This window comes from Babylonia areolata, chromosome 29, assembly GCF_041734735.1.
Source record: "Babylonia areolata isolate BAREFJ2019XMU chromosome 29, ASM4173473v1, whole genome shotgun sequence".
NCBI classification, from domain to species: domain Eukaryota; kingdom Metazoa; phylum Mollusca; class Gastropoda; order Neogastropoda; family Buccinidae; genus Babylonia; species Babylonia areolata.
In genome coordinates, this window is record NC_134904.1 from 8,916,294 (window position 1) to 8,931,015 (window position 14,722).

The 14,722-nt window shown below is 43.3% G+C and overlaps 1 protein-coding gene across 1 annotated transcript in view; it reads right to left on the reverse strand.

The window, feature by feature from the left end:
* The window catches only part of LOC143274764 (uncharacterized), a 53,014-nt gene continuing 38,292 nt past the window's right edge, over positions 1-14,722 (reverse strand). The window contains exons 12-17 of the mRNA XM_076578688.1: positions 13,259-13,320; positions 10,824-10,950; positions 9,968-10,101; positions 7,772-7,942; positions 2,581-2,703; positions 1-279 (exon numbers count right to left, since the gene is read on the reverse strand). Of these exons, the coding sequence (XP_076434803.1) occupies positions 10-279; positions 2,581-2,703; positions 7,772-7,942; positions 9,968-10,101; positions 10,824-10,950; positions 13,259-13,320 (887 nt within the window). The 3' untranslated portion in view covers positions 1-9. The remainder of the gene's footprint in view (positions 280-2,580; positions 2,704-7,771; positions 7,943-9,967; positions 10,102-10,823; positions 10,951-13,258; positions 13,321-14,722) is intronic.

The window sequence follows — 14,722 nt, forward strand, 5'->3', positions numbered from 1 at the left end:
CAGCCCTCATCAGACGTCCACACTGTTGCGGTGTGACTGCGGCTGCACACTGCTGTTCCCCATACTCTCTGTCAGTGCTATATGCTCAAAGTCGATGGCCAGCTGTTTGTTCTCAAAGTCGATGGCTGACTGTTTGTTCCCATCTCCAGACACGCTGGCGCCAGCCATGGATCCAGCCGTCAGCTGACGCAGAACCAGACGTTTGTAGACTCCGTTCTTCTCGATGAGGTGGTCGTGGGTTCCCATCTCTGCGATGGTCCCTTGGTCGATGACGACCACCTGCAACAAGGGAGACACTTGCTGATGAAGACAAAGAAAAACAACGACGACGACATCATTGCTGTGATGTCAGGGACCTTGACCTGGAGACTGGCACATCATGGATTGCTGACATCAACATCCTAACATGATAACACGATTTTTGTTGTTGTTGTTTTTGTTTTGCTGCCCCATCATCTGCACCGTTTCAGTGGCATTACTCCCATGCTGCTCATTTAGATTCCCCCATACACGACCACACCCGGGTTCGTCTGTCACAGTTCTAGCGTCGGCAGTCCACAGGGAGCCTTTGATATTAGGTCACCAGGAGGCCACATACCAGAGGAGACCCTGCACTGCTGCTGAGTCACGGTGGTGTTTAGTGGTGCCTGTTCTGATTTAACGTACTTAGGACACCACCTACTAAGCCCCCTACTAACGATAATAATAGCTTAGTCGCGGAGCCAGACTGAGTGAGTGTCCCTCCCAACGTGGAGACCGCCACCACGTCCCTCAAACAACAGTCCCCCATGAATCTGCTGACACTGAAGACATTGACAGGACTCACCCCAAGCATGGAAGTGGAGGGGTATAGAAACTGAGGTCACCATGAGAGCAGGGCATGAAAGGCCACAGACTTTGAGACTGTTTTGTTTATATTGATGATAAAAAAGGAGGAGGAGGATGACGATGATGATGACGATGTTGCTATGGAGGTCCATTTTGGTTTGGGACTGCGTGACAAGGCTGTACTCTACGCTTCCTGTTATAATGATATCCCGGCGTTAACCAGGCTCGAGAGAGACAGACACTTGCAGTGTTGGTCAGGTAATTAGAGCAACACTGACACCCAAAGATGCATCCTTGAAGTGGATGACACTCGACTGTGTGGTCCCAGTTTCCCCATTTAAGCCCACAGCACACTCAACACTGGGTAGGAGCCGGTTGCGGGCCGAAAAACCCACCTCCGCTGAGACTCGAACCCACGTCCTCCCAGCTGTCAGTCCGCGACGCTAACCACTTCGCCACGGCGGCTGGTATGATTTTTTTTTTTTTTTTCTGTTTTGCATTGTTGACTCATTTGTGTAAACAAAGTGAGTCTATGTTTTAACCCGGTGTTCGGTTGTCTGTCTGTGTGTGTGTGTGTGTGTCCGTGTGTCTGTGTGTCCGTGGTAAACTTTAACATTGACATTTTCTCTGCAAATACTTTGTCAGTTGACACCAAATTTGGCATAAAAATAGGAAAAATTCAGTTCTTTCCAGTCATCTTGTTTAAAACAATATTGCACCTCTGGGATGGGCACAAAAAAATTAAAAAAGAAGCCTAATTATATGCAAACTACATTTACTGTTATATTTATATTTTTTGTATTCTCTAAACTTGGCACTTTGACCTCTTACTCTGACACAACAACAAGAGGAGTCATTATTATCATTTTTTGTTCAAACAGGAACTTCTTTTGCTAAGCATGGAATTTTTATTTATTTTGCAAACATTTTGGTGCAGGTAGTAAAAAAGAAGGGAAATTACTCTGTAATTAATGCTAGGGGACTTAATTTGCCACCAGTGAGTCTTGAAGGCCTTGCCTCTCTTGCTGTATTGTTGTTTTTCTCTTCACTACCATCCATCAGTTAATCGATGCTTTTCTTCTCACTGTATTTTTGTGTGCACCTCTTCTTCGAGAGGGACTAAAAGAGAGACAACGACCGAAAATGAAACTGAGACTGTTTATTCACATTGGCATTAGTCCCTTAAAAGTGGGGGTGGGGATGTATATACAGCTGACTGCTAAAGTCACATGTTCATGCCAGTCTTCATTCTGGGACATAGATCATGCTGTTTAACTCTTGAGTGTTTTATACAGACTGAAAGTGAACTCTCTGACAGAGAGACAGAGAGAGAGGGAGAGAGAGAGAAACACACACACTCTCTCTCTCTCTCACACACACACACAGAGTAAGAGAAAGTGAGAGACAGAGAGACAGAGGAAATGAGACACACACACACACACATGACACACACAAAGGGAGAGAGAGACAGACAGACAGAAACACACACACAGTCACAAAGAGAGAGAGAGACAGAGAGAGAGAGAGAGCCACACACACACAGAAAAAGACACACACACACGTCACAAAGAGAGAGAGAGAGAGAAGAGAGCCACACACACACACACAACCATACACACACACACAGTGCCACATACACACACACAGCCCCCCCCCTCCCCCCCCACACAGCCCTCCACCCCCCAACACACCCCTCCCCCCTGCCCCCCCCCCCCCCCCCCCCCCAGATAACACCAGCAGAAGGCGTGCTACCTTGGAGGCATTCCTGACGGTGGACAGACGATGAGCGATGACGATGACCGTTCGTCCCTTCATGGCTCTGTCGATGGCTTCCTTCACCAGGTGTTCGCTCTCCGCGTCCAGGGCGCTTGTCGCCTGAGCACAGACCAAAGGCCCGTCAGTGGTTGTTTTTAGTTAATATTTTAACTGTTCAACAAATGGTAAAGAGTGGTAAAGAGTCGAAAAAACCACCAAGGAAACCATGTATTTTTGACTCACTTGTGTAAACAAAGTGAGTCTATGTTTTAACCCGGTGTTCGGTTGTCTGTGTGTGTGTGTGTGTGTCTGTGGTAAACTTTAACACTGACATTTTCTCTGCAAAAACTTTGCCAGTTGACACCAAATTAGGCATAAAAATAGGAAAAATTCAGTTCTTTCCAGTCATCTTGTTTAAAACAATATTGCACCTCTGGGATGGGCACAAAAAAATTAAAAAATGAAGCCTAATTATATGCAAACTGAATTTACTGTTATATTTATATTTTTTGTATTCTCTAAACTTGGCACTTTGATCTGATATTCTGACCCAACAACAAGAGCAGTCATTATTATCATTTTTTGTTCAAACAGGAGCTTCTTTTGCTAAGCATGGAAGGTTTATTTATTTTGCAAACGTTTTGGTGCAGATAGTAAAGAAGGGAAATTACCCTGCAATTAATGCTAGGGGACATAATTCGCTTTAAACTGATCTTTCTCATCTTAAACATTACATTTTGAAATTATACACAATACATAAAAAGCTTGGATTTTTTTTTTCAGTGTATCACAAGTGAGTCTTGAAGGCCTTGCCTCTCTTGTCTCTGTATTGTCTGTGTGGTCTGTGTGGCTTGTTCAGGACTAAAGAGGCGATGCCAGTCTGGAATAAAAGCTAATTTGTGTTTTGCACATTTCTTCTGTCACTGCTGCTGTGTGCACGTGTCAAATGATCGGTGTAACGACAAGCCCTGTGCATCCTTTATTCGGAGGGAAGTGTCTCGGATTGTTCCAATGTACCGTTTATTGACCTGTGTGCTAGCTGAATCGGTCGGTAGAGTAAGCGGCATTGACTTGAAGTTGTGTACCTTGTGAATGGAGAGAGTTACCACTCTTTACTATTTGTTAATCATTTCATCTCCTGGCCTCATTGTTTATTAATCTTAACTGTTCATTCTTCTTCAGTATGTATAATGTTTTCAAATACTTCAATGTCATCTTATGTACAGTGTTCTCAAATATGTCAGTGTCATCTCATGTACACTGTTCTTAAATACCTTAATGTCATCTTATGTACAGTGTTCTCAAATATGTCAATGTCATCTTATGTACATTGTTCTTAAGTACGGCAATGTCATCTAATGTACAGTGTTCTTAAATACGGCAATGTCATCTTATATACAGTGTTCTTAAATACATCAATGTCATCTAATGTACAGTGTTCTTAAATATGTCAATGTCATCTTATGTATAGTGTTCTGAAATATGTCACTGTCATCTTATGTGTAGACTTCTTAAATACAGCAATGACATCTTATGTTCTCTAAAGACCTTGTACTGTCCAGCTCTCCCTAGAGTTCCTTATCACTGTAAAGTGTTCATAAATACATGAATGTCATCTTATGTACAATGTTCTTAAATATGTCATTGTTCTTAAATATGTCAGTGTCATCTTATGTATAGTGTTCTTAAATACAGCAATGTCATTTTATGTGTAGTGTTCTTAAATATGGCAATGACATCTTATATTCTCTGAAGACCTTGTACTGTTCAGCTCTCCCTAGAGTTCCTTATCACTGTACAGTATTCTTAAATACATGAATGTCATCTTATGTACAGTGTTCTTAAATACGTCAATGTTAACTTATGTACAGTGTTCTTAAATACGTCAATGTCATCTTATGTACAGTATTTTTAAATACATGAATGTCATCTAATGTACAGTGTTCTTAAATACGTCAATGTCATCTTATGTACAGTATTCTTAAATACATGAATGTCATCTAATGTACAGTGTTCTTAAATACATGAATGTCATCTTATGTACAGTATTCTTAAATACATGAATGTCATCTAATGTACAGTGTTCTTAAATACGTCAATGTCATCTTATGTACAGTATTCTTAAATACATGAATGTCATCTTATGTACAGTGTTCTTAAATACATCAATGTCATCTTATGTACAGTGTTCTTAAATACATCAATGTCATCTTATGTACAGTGTTCTTAAATACGGCAATGTCATCTTATGTACAGTGTTCTTAAATACGTCAATGTCATCTTATGTACAGTGTTCTTAAATACGGCAATGTCATCTTATGTACAGTGTTCTTAAATACGGCAATGTCATCTTATGTACAGTGTTCTTAAATATGTCACTGTCATCTTATGTGTAGTGTTCTTAAATACGGCAATGTCATCTTATGTTCTCTAAAGACCTTGTACTGTCCAGCTCTCCCTAGAGTTCCTTATCACCGTACAGTATTCTTAAATACATGAATGTCATCTTATGTACAATGTTCTTAAATATGTCATTGTTCTTAAATATGTCATTGTTCTTAAATATGTCAGTGTCATCTTATGTATAGTGTTCTTAAATACAGCAATGTCATCTTTTGTATAATGTTCTTAAATATGTCACTGTTCTTAAATATGTCACTGTCATTTTATGTGTAGTGTTCTTAAATACGGCAATGTCATCTTATGTTCTCTGAAGACCTTGTACTGTCCAGCTCTCCCTAGAGTTCCTTATCACTGTACAGTATTCTTAAATACATGAATGTCATCTTATGTACAGTGTTCTTAAATACGTCAATGTCAACTTATGTATAATGTCTCTTAAATACGTCAATGTATCTTATGTGATCTCTTTAAATGATCAAACATGTCCTTGTCTTGTGTGTATAATCTGTTTGCATTGAAAGCCATATAACCATGTGGTCATTTCTCTTGACAGATAATGGAGATAAACTGACCTGAACCCCTGAACACTAAAGTGTTAAAGTCTAAGTCAAAATTTTTATTTCAAGTTGGTAACTGAATAAGCAACAACTGCTTAACTCTGTGTGTGTGTGTGTGTGTGTGTGTGTGTGTGTGTGTGTGTGTGTGTGTGTGTGTGTGTGTGTGTGTGTGTGTGTGTGTGTATCTGTGTGATGTTTTTGTTTTTTTTCTGTTTCTTTATCTGTGTGTTTCGAGCAAGTCTGCACATGCATGCAAGCTTGTGTGCAACTGAGTGAGTGCACATGTGTGTGTGTGTGTGTGTGACATATTTGTTTGAGAGCACTTGTGTGTGTGCTACAACGTTTTGAGTGTAACGGAAACAGCATGCACATAATAATAATTAGGGACACAGCATGTACATATAACAATAATATAAGCAGCGAAAACCATCATCCATCCAGCAGCAGACAGGGTTCATGCTCACGAGTTCTGGTGATGGCCAGGCATGTAAGGGTAACAACAATGTGAGTCAGCTTCACTTTGGATTCCCCTCCACTGCCATGCTTGGAGAGTCCTGTCAAGGTCTGCGATGTCATCAGATCCATGGGGGGACTGTGGATGTCATCAGATCCATGGGGGACTGTTGATTCATCAGATCCATGGGGGGACTGTTGATGACAACAGATCCATGGGGGGACTGTTGATGTCATCAGATCCATGGGGGGACTGTTGATGTCATCAGATCCATGGGGGGACTGTTGATGTCATCAGATCCATGGAGGAGTGTTGATGTCATCAGATCCATGGGGGAGTGTTCATATCATCAGATCCATGTGGGACTGTTGATGTCATCAGATCCATGGGGGGACTGTTGATGTCATCAGATCCATGGAGGAGTGTTGATGACACCAGATCCATGGGGGAGTGTTCATATCATCAGATCCATGTGGGACTGTTGATGTCATCAGATCCATGGGGGAGTGCTGATATCATCAGATCCATGGGGGGACTGTCATCAGATCCATGGGGGAGTGTTGATGTCATCGGATCCATGGGGGAGTGTTGATGTCACCAGATCCATGGGGGACTGTTGATGTCACCAGATCCATGGGGGACTGTTGATGTCATCAGATCCATGGGGGAGTGTTGATGTCATCGGATCCATGGGGGAGTGTTGATGTCACCAGCGGACAGATCCATATAAGCTACACCGCATCTACTGAAAAAAATAAATAAATAAAGGGAACATCTGACCTTGCCACAACCCAATGTGCTCATTTGGCCTTGAGAAAATGACTCGGCAGCAGGCCAGGGTCTCCTCTGGCGTGTGGCCTCCTGGCGACCTCACATCTGAAGTTACCCATGGACTGCTAGACACTGGGGACTGTGACAGAAGAACCCGGATGTGGCTGTGTGTTGGAGAGGTCTCTCTGAGTCAGAGATGTGGGAGTAATGCCACTGAAATAGCGCAAGATGACAGGGCTGCAAAAAGAGGAGTTTGTATTATACTCCATGTTTGGTGTTACATATACTTACCATGTCAAACTGATGCAAACTAGGCCTATCGGTTTGCTCTGCTTGGCCAAATTTCGCGCGGCTAACAGTGAAAAGACGAGCAGTCTTGCCCCGGTCCGCTCTCAGCCAATCAAACGCCTCTAAAAGCTATAAGCGCTGAATCATTCCTTTGGCCAAGGCTCTCCACGCCATCTTGTCAAGTTTACGCTCTGTCTCGTCTTACGCTTTTTTTGGCTATTAAGCGTATTCATTTGGCCTTATTTTGCTGCATGCGGCTTGTCTGTATTGTATTCTTACATTCTGTTTACTCAATTCAACTCGGCACCCTCGATTCGTTCGTTTTTCTCTACCTCTAAGTCAATCCTGTCTTTCCTTTCTCTGTTGGGGGTCGGATTTTCGCTGGGTGCCTAAGCACGGGTTCCATGCCTCGTGTGCCATACCACGAAGGCAGGGATCATGATGCTGGGACTGAGACTCGGCAAGAGACTCTCCCAGGCCCGGAGCTCATGATTCCTCCCGATACGGACCGCAGCGATGCGTCTTTAGACGCTGATCGCGGAGGCGACTTTCGTACCAGTAAAACGGTCATGAAGGGGACCGGGGGGAAAGAGGTACGAGCGTCGCCTCCCGAGGTGTCCCAGCATGAGGCAGGGAACAAAATGTTTTTTTTTTTTTAAAAAGACCAAAAAGCCAAAATTTATACATCCAAGCACAGAGTGATGCCAGACCCCACCTCATCCAGCAGCAGCAGGCGCGGGTTCATGATGAGCGCCCTGGCAATGGCGATGCGCTGCTTCTGGCCGCCAGACAGCCGCACGCCCCGCTCCCCCACCAGCGTGTCGTAGCCCTCCTCAAACTGACTGATGAACTCGTGGGCGTTGGCCTGCTTCGCTGCCTCCATCACCTGACAATGGCACGCACAAAAACAAACACATCTTACTTCCAGTTTCTCAAAGAGACGCCACAATGTTCAGACCAATCCGTTTACGAAACACCACATATTATGACAAAGCAGATGCCTGACCAGCAGCATAACCGCATGTGTTTGGGTCTTGAGTGCATGCATATTTTTGTGTATCTACCAGAGTGGATTTCCTTGCCATAATTTTGCCAGAGGACAACACTCTCGTTGCCATGGGTTCTTTTTCACTGCGCCCAGTGCTTGCTCCAAACAGGACAAAACAAAATACACATACGTGAGCATGAGTGACCGAAGCGGCAGTCTGACTGAATGACACAGGAAAGGAGCATTAAGGGCAGCTGTCAGTCTGACTGAATGACACAGGAAAGGAGCATTAAAGGCAGCTGTCAGTCTGACTGAATGACACAGGAAAGGAGCATTAAGGGCAGCTGTCAGTCTGACTGAATGACACAGGAAAGGAGCATTAAAGTCAGCTGTCAGTCTGAATGAATGACTCAGGAAAGGAGCATTAAAGGCAGCTGTCAGTCTGAATGAATGACTCAGGAAAGGAGCATTAAAGGCAGCTGTCAGTCTGACTGAATGACACAGGAAAGGAGCATTAAAGGCAGCTGTCAGTCTGACTGAATGACACAGGAAAGGAGCATTAAAGGCAGCTGTCAGTCTGACTGATTGACACAGGAAAGGAGCATTAAAGTCAGCTGTCAGCCTGACTGAATGACACAGGAAAGGAGCATTAAGGGCAGCTGTCAGTCTGACTGAATGACACAGGAAAGGAGCATTAAAGGCAGCTGTCAGTCTGACTGATTGACACAGGTAAGGAGCATTAAGGGCAGCTGTCAGTCTGAGTGAATGACACAGGAAAGGAGCATTAAGGGCAGCTGTCAGTCTGACTGAATGACACAGGAAAGGAGCATTAAGGGCAGCTGTCAGTCTGACTGAATGACACAGGTAAGGAGCATTAAAGGCAGCTGTCAGTCTGACTGAATGACACAGGAAAGGAGCATTAAAGGCAGCTGTCAGTCTGACTGAATGACACAGGAAAGGAGCATTAAAGTCAGCTGTCAGCCTGACTGAATGACACAGGAAAGGAGCATTAAGGGCGGCTGTCAGTCTGACTGAATGACACAGGAAAGGAGCATTAAGGGCAGCTGTCAGTCTGACTGATTGACACAGGAAAGGAGCATTAAGGGCAGCTGTCAGTCTGACTGAATGACACAGGAAAGGAGCATTAAGGGCAGCTGTCAGTCTGAATCAATGACACAGGAAAGGAGCATTAAGGGCAGCTGTCAGTCTGACTCAATGACACAGGAAAGGAGCATTAAGGACAGCTGTCAGTCTGACTGAATGACACAGGAAAGGAGCATTAAGGGCAGCTGTCAGTCTGACTGAATGACACAGGAAAGGAGCATTAAGGGCAGCTGTCAGTCTGACTGAATGACACAGGAAAGAAGCATTAAGGGCAGCTGTCAGTCAAAGACAGATGCAGCATGACAATCAATAATAATACCAAGAGGGGCAAGGCCTTCAAGACTCATTTGTGATACACACTTTAACTAGTAATGATGAAAAGAATAATAATAATAATAATAATAATGGATACTTATATAGCACACTATCCAGAAATCTGCTCTAGGTGCTTTACAAAAATGCTTTTGTTAACATAAAACATTATATCTATGTTACATACACACACCAAAATGTGACTACACACACACACACACACACACACACACATGCACACACACACACACACACTCACTGCATACATACATTTTAACATACATGTGTGTGTGTGTGTGTGTGTGTGTGTGTGTCTATGTGTGTGTGTGCACTGAGTCAGAAAAAAAAGAGAGAGAAAAAAAAAGAAAATATGTTCTGAACACACACACACACACACACACACACACACACACACACACACACACACATACACACACACACACATACTCACACACACACACACACACACACACACACACACACACGCACACACAGTTTCCCCCTCACCTCCTCATCGGAGGCCTGACAGCCATAAGCGATGTTCTCCCGGATGCTGAAGGCAAAGAGAGTGGGCTCCTGGCTGACCATGGCAATCTTCCGCCGGAACCACTGAGCGTCCAGTGCCTTCAGGTCATGGCCCCCTGGTCCACAGTGTGGGTATACAGTCAGAGTGTGTGTGTGTGTGTGTGTGTGTGTGTGTGTGTGTGTGTGTGTGTGTGTGTGTAGGTGTAGGTGTGTGTGTGTGTGTGTGTGTAGGTGTAGGTGTGTGTGTGTGTGTGTGTTGTGTGAGTGAGTGAGTGAGTGAGTGTGTGTGTGTGTGTGTGAGAGAGAGAGTGAGAGAGAGAGAGAGAGAGAGAGAGAGTGTGTGTGTGTATGTGTGTGTGTGTGTGTGTGTTTGTACACAGAAGTACCAATGTTCCACTTATCTCTCTCATGTTGACAAGCAAAAAAATCAAAACAAAAATCCCCACCACACACACACACACAAGGTAAAAATTAAAACAAACACAAACAAAATGAAATGGTAAAACAACAAAAATCTCTTCAACAACACATCACACTTAATAATATATACCACCCAACAACAACAACAACAATCATGACGACGACGACGACGACGAAGACCATAATAATAATAATGACAATAATAACAAAGCAGACTGGCTCCAAGACAGGAAACTCATAGTGTTTGCAATGATATGCATAGGCACACATGCATTCAAGTACAACAAAGCATACACAAACAGGTATGCACACACACACACACACACACACACACACACACACACACACACACCACACACACACACCACACACACCACACATCAAAGGTTCCAGAACACAGCAGTCCAACAGAACCCACCTAGGTAGACGATGCCAGAGTCAGGGTCATAGAATCGCTCAATCAGACTGACAATGGTGGACTTGCCGCCACCAGAGGGCCCCACCAGCGCCACCATCTCCCCCGGCTCCACCTTGAAGGACACGCCCTGGGGATGGGGGATGGGGGTGGGGGGGGGGGGGGGGGGGGGACAGTCGTTTGGTCAGTGTGCATGGGTAGATCAGCATTCATTCACACACACACACACACACACACACACACACACACACACACACCACCACCACCACCACCACTCTTTCCTGTGTAATGGTAAGAGTCCATTCCTATTCTTTCCAAAAAGCTAAGTTACAAAAACATCAAACTCTTCATTCTGAAAAGAATCAATCAATCAGTCTACATAAATATATATATGTATCATTTTTTCTTCTTTTCCTGATGGCAAATGTATTGGTTGTATAATCAGAGCAGATTTTCCTACGTAATTTTACCAGCGTTCATTCCTATTCTTTCCAAAAAGCTAAGTTACAAAAACATCAAACTCTTCATTCTGAAAAGAATCCATCAATCAATCTATCAATACATACACAAATATACATATGTATCATTTTTTTCTTCTTTTCCTGATGGCAAGTGTATTTGTTGTATTATCAAAGCAGATTTTCCTACGTAATTTTACCAGGGACACTTCTCTTGTTACCATGGGATTCTTTTACATGCAAAAACCGCACGCTGCACACTGGACCTCAGTTTATCGTCTTCGAAAGACTGCTGTGTACATACTTGTATATCTGCACAGTCTGTGTCTGCTGTGTGCATATTTAGAGAATATTCCATTGTCTCAACAAGAGAAAACCGTATGTGGTGTATGCTACACAAAACCATGTACAAGAATCACATTAATTCAATATGAATACACAAAAAGACAAAATGCTTGAATGGTAAGTTTATGTGCACCTCACATACAGGCATCACAATCATGGCACATGCAATGATGACAGTCTCACAGTCATTCAATATCAACGCACAGCGGACATTAAATGCTGTATGCTGTTCGTGGGCATGTGAACATGGGTGTCCACGCATGTGTGGGTGTGAGGGGGTGCGCATGTGCAATCAGAACACAGACACACATCATGCACACACACACACACACACACACACTCACACACACACACAAACAGACACACACACACTCACACACACACACATACACACACACTCACACACACTCACACACACACTCACACACACACTCACACACACACACACACACACACACACACACTCACACACACACACACTCTCACACACACACACACACACTCACACACACACTCACACACACACGCACACACACACGCACACACACACACACTGCATCTTCTCCTTCTTCTTCTTTGTTCGTGGGCTGCAACTCCCACATTCACTCGTATGCAATGCACACAACCGTTTTTACCCTGACATGTAGGCAGCTATACTCCACTTTCGGGGTGTGTGCATGCTGGGTATGTTCTCGTTTCCATAACCCACCGAATGCTGACATGGATGACAGGATCTTTAACGTGCATATTTGATCTTCTGCTTGCGTATACACACGAAGGGGGTTCAGGCACAAGCAGGTCTGCACGTATGTTGACCTGGGAGATCGACAGTGCATCTGATTAACCACAGTAGGCAGTGAGGGGGCAGTGTATGACTTTGGCCAACATTGGAAGTGATATGTTTTCACTGCTCTTCTGAAGAGAGTAAGAGATGCTTTCCTAATGTTCTCAGGGCTGGAACAGCAAAGAGAAGGAGTGACAGACAGACAGACAGACAGACAGACCAACACACCACACTCCCACCATGTCAACACACTGTCCACACTCTTTCTTACTTCCTTTCTTTTTTTTAAATTTTTTATCACGACAGATTTCTCTGTGTGAAATTCGGGCTGCTCTCCCCACGGAGAGCGCGTCGCTACACTACAGCGCCACCCATTTTTTGGTCTTTTTTCCTGCGTGCAGTTTTATTTGTTTTTTCCTATTGAAGTGGATTTTTCTACTTCTACAGAATTTTGCCAGGAACAACCCGTTTGTTGCCGTGGGTTCTTTTACATGTGCTAAGTGCATGCTGCACACGGTTTATGGTCTCATCTGAATGACAAGCGTCCAGACCACCACTCAAGGTCTAGTGGAGGGGGAGAAGATATCGGCGGCTGAGCCGTGATTCGAACCAGCGCGCTCAGATTCTCTCGCTTCCTAGGCGGACGTGTTACCTCTAGGCCATCACTTCACTCTGTTCTCAGGGCTGGAACAGCAAAGAGAACATGTGACAGACAGACAGACAGACACACTAACACACCACCACACCACCATGTGAACACACTGTCCACACTCTGTTCTCAGGGATGGAACAGACAGACAGACAGACAGACACATCACACCCCCACCACGTCAACACGCTGTCCATGCTACCTTCAGAATCTCACTGTCTGGCCGGGACGGGTACGTAAAGCGAACATGGCGGAACTCCACAGCTGAAAAAAGAACAAAAATAAAATAAAATAAAATAAAAACAAAACAACAACCTACAGACATGAACAGCAGCAAGTCTTATTTTGCTTTCTACAGAAAATCAAGAGAAGAAAAAAAAATATCTATCAACTTTAATAATATCAGTTTAGAGTCAAACATTCTTTTTTTTTCAAAATTTGCATTCACGAAATCTGATTTAAAAAAAAAGAAAAAAAAAGACAGCAGTCAACACAACATTGCATCAAATTTGTCAAGAGAAAATCTTCAAAATGTGTCATCAAACTGCAAACAGGAAGAGTTTTGGCAGTTTCAGTTTCAGTTTCAGTAGCTCAAGGAGGCGTCACTGCGTTCGGACAAATCCATATACGCTACACCACATCTGCCAAGCAGATGCCTGACCAGCAGCGTAACCCAACGCGCTAAGTCAGGCCTTGAGAAGAAAAAAAAAGGTGAAAAAATAATAGATAAGCTTACATAAATAAATAAATAAATAATAAATATGATATAAAAAAGGTAGTAGTAATGATAATAATAATATAATAATAAATAAATAAATAAGACAACAATGATGATAAATAAGCAAATAAATGTAAAACATGAAGACACACATTCACACATACACCCACACATGCATAACAGATATGCACCAAACAGGAGTTTTGGCAACACCCGCTAACGTCTTCCCGACACCTTGTCTGATGGACACCACAGCACAGTGGTCAAAGCCACTGCAATTTCAATCCTAGAGGCCTGGGTTCAAATCCCGGCTGCACTTTTGCAGAGTACTAGGAATGGGGGAGATTTTCCCCCTCTCAGCCCTCAGGTCAACATATGCACAGCCCTGCCGGTGCCTGCCTCAACCCCTTCGTTGTTCGTTCTTTAGTTTAACGTCTTTTCATTCATTGTAAGTGATATTAGACGAGGGAAGGAAAAAAAATCGAGTGGGAGGAGGGGGGGGGGGGGGGGGGGGGATTACTGTGTACGCATATGAGTAAGTGAAAGTGTGTGTGTGTGTGTGTGTGTGTGAAAATTACTGATTTAAGTTTTGTTTAAAAAATAAACAAAAAAAACATAACAATATAACATATTTCTAATGAAAAACTAACAACTATAACAGCGAACCAATTGGACTATTTAACAAGGAGTTGAAAAAGCCATACATTAGCAATGGACTGCTGAAGATCGTCAACACTGAAGATGATTTCAGTTCAGGGATTTGAGACTTTTAACATATCGCAAGTTGGTATATGATCGGCTGTTATGTGAGCACCACAGATGCAAGAAACATTACTGACATATTTTGTCCTAAAACAATTCATTTTCCATCTGCAGATTAGAGAAATGATTTGCCTCTTATGAAAATCATTATGGTAATGTTTTCCAATGAAACCATACATTTTCTTT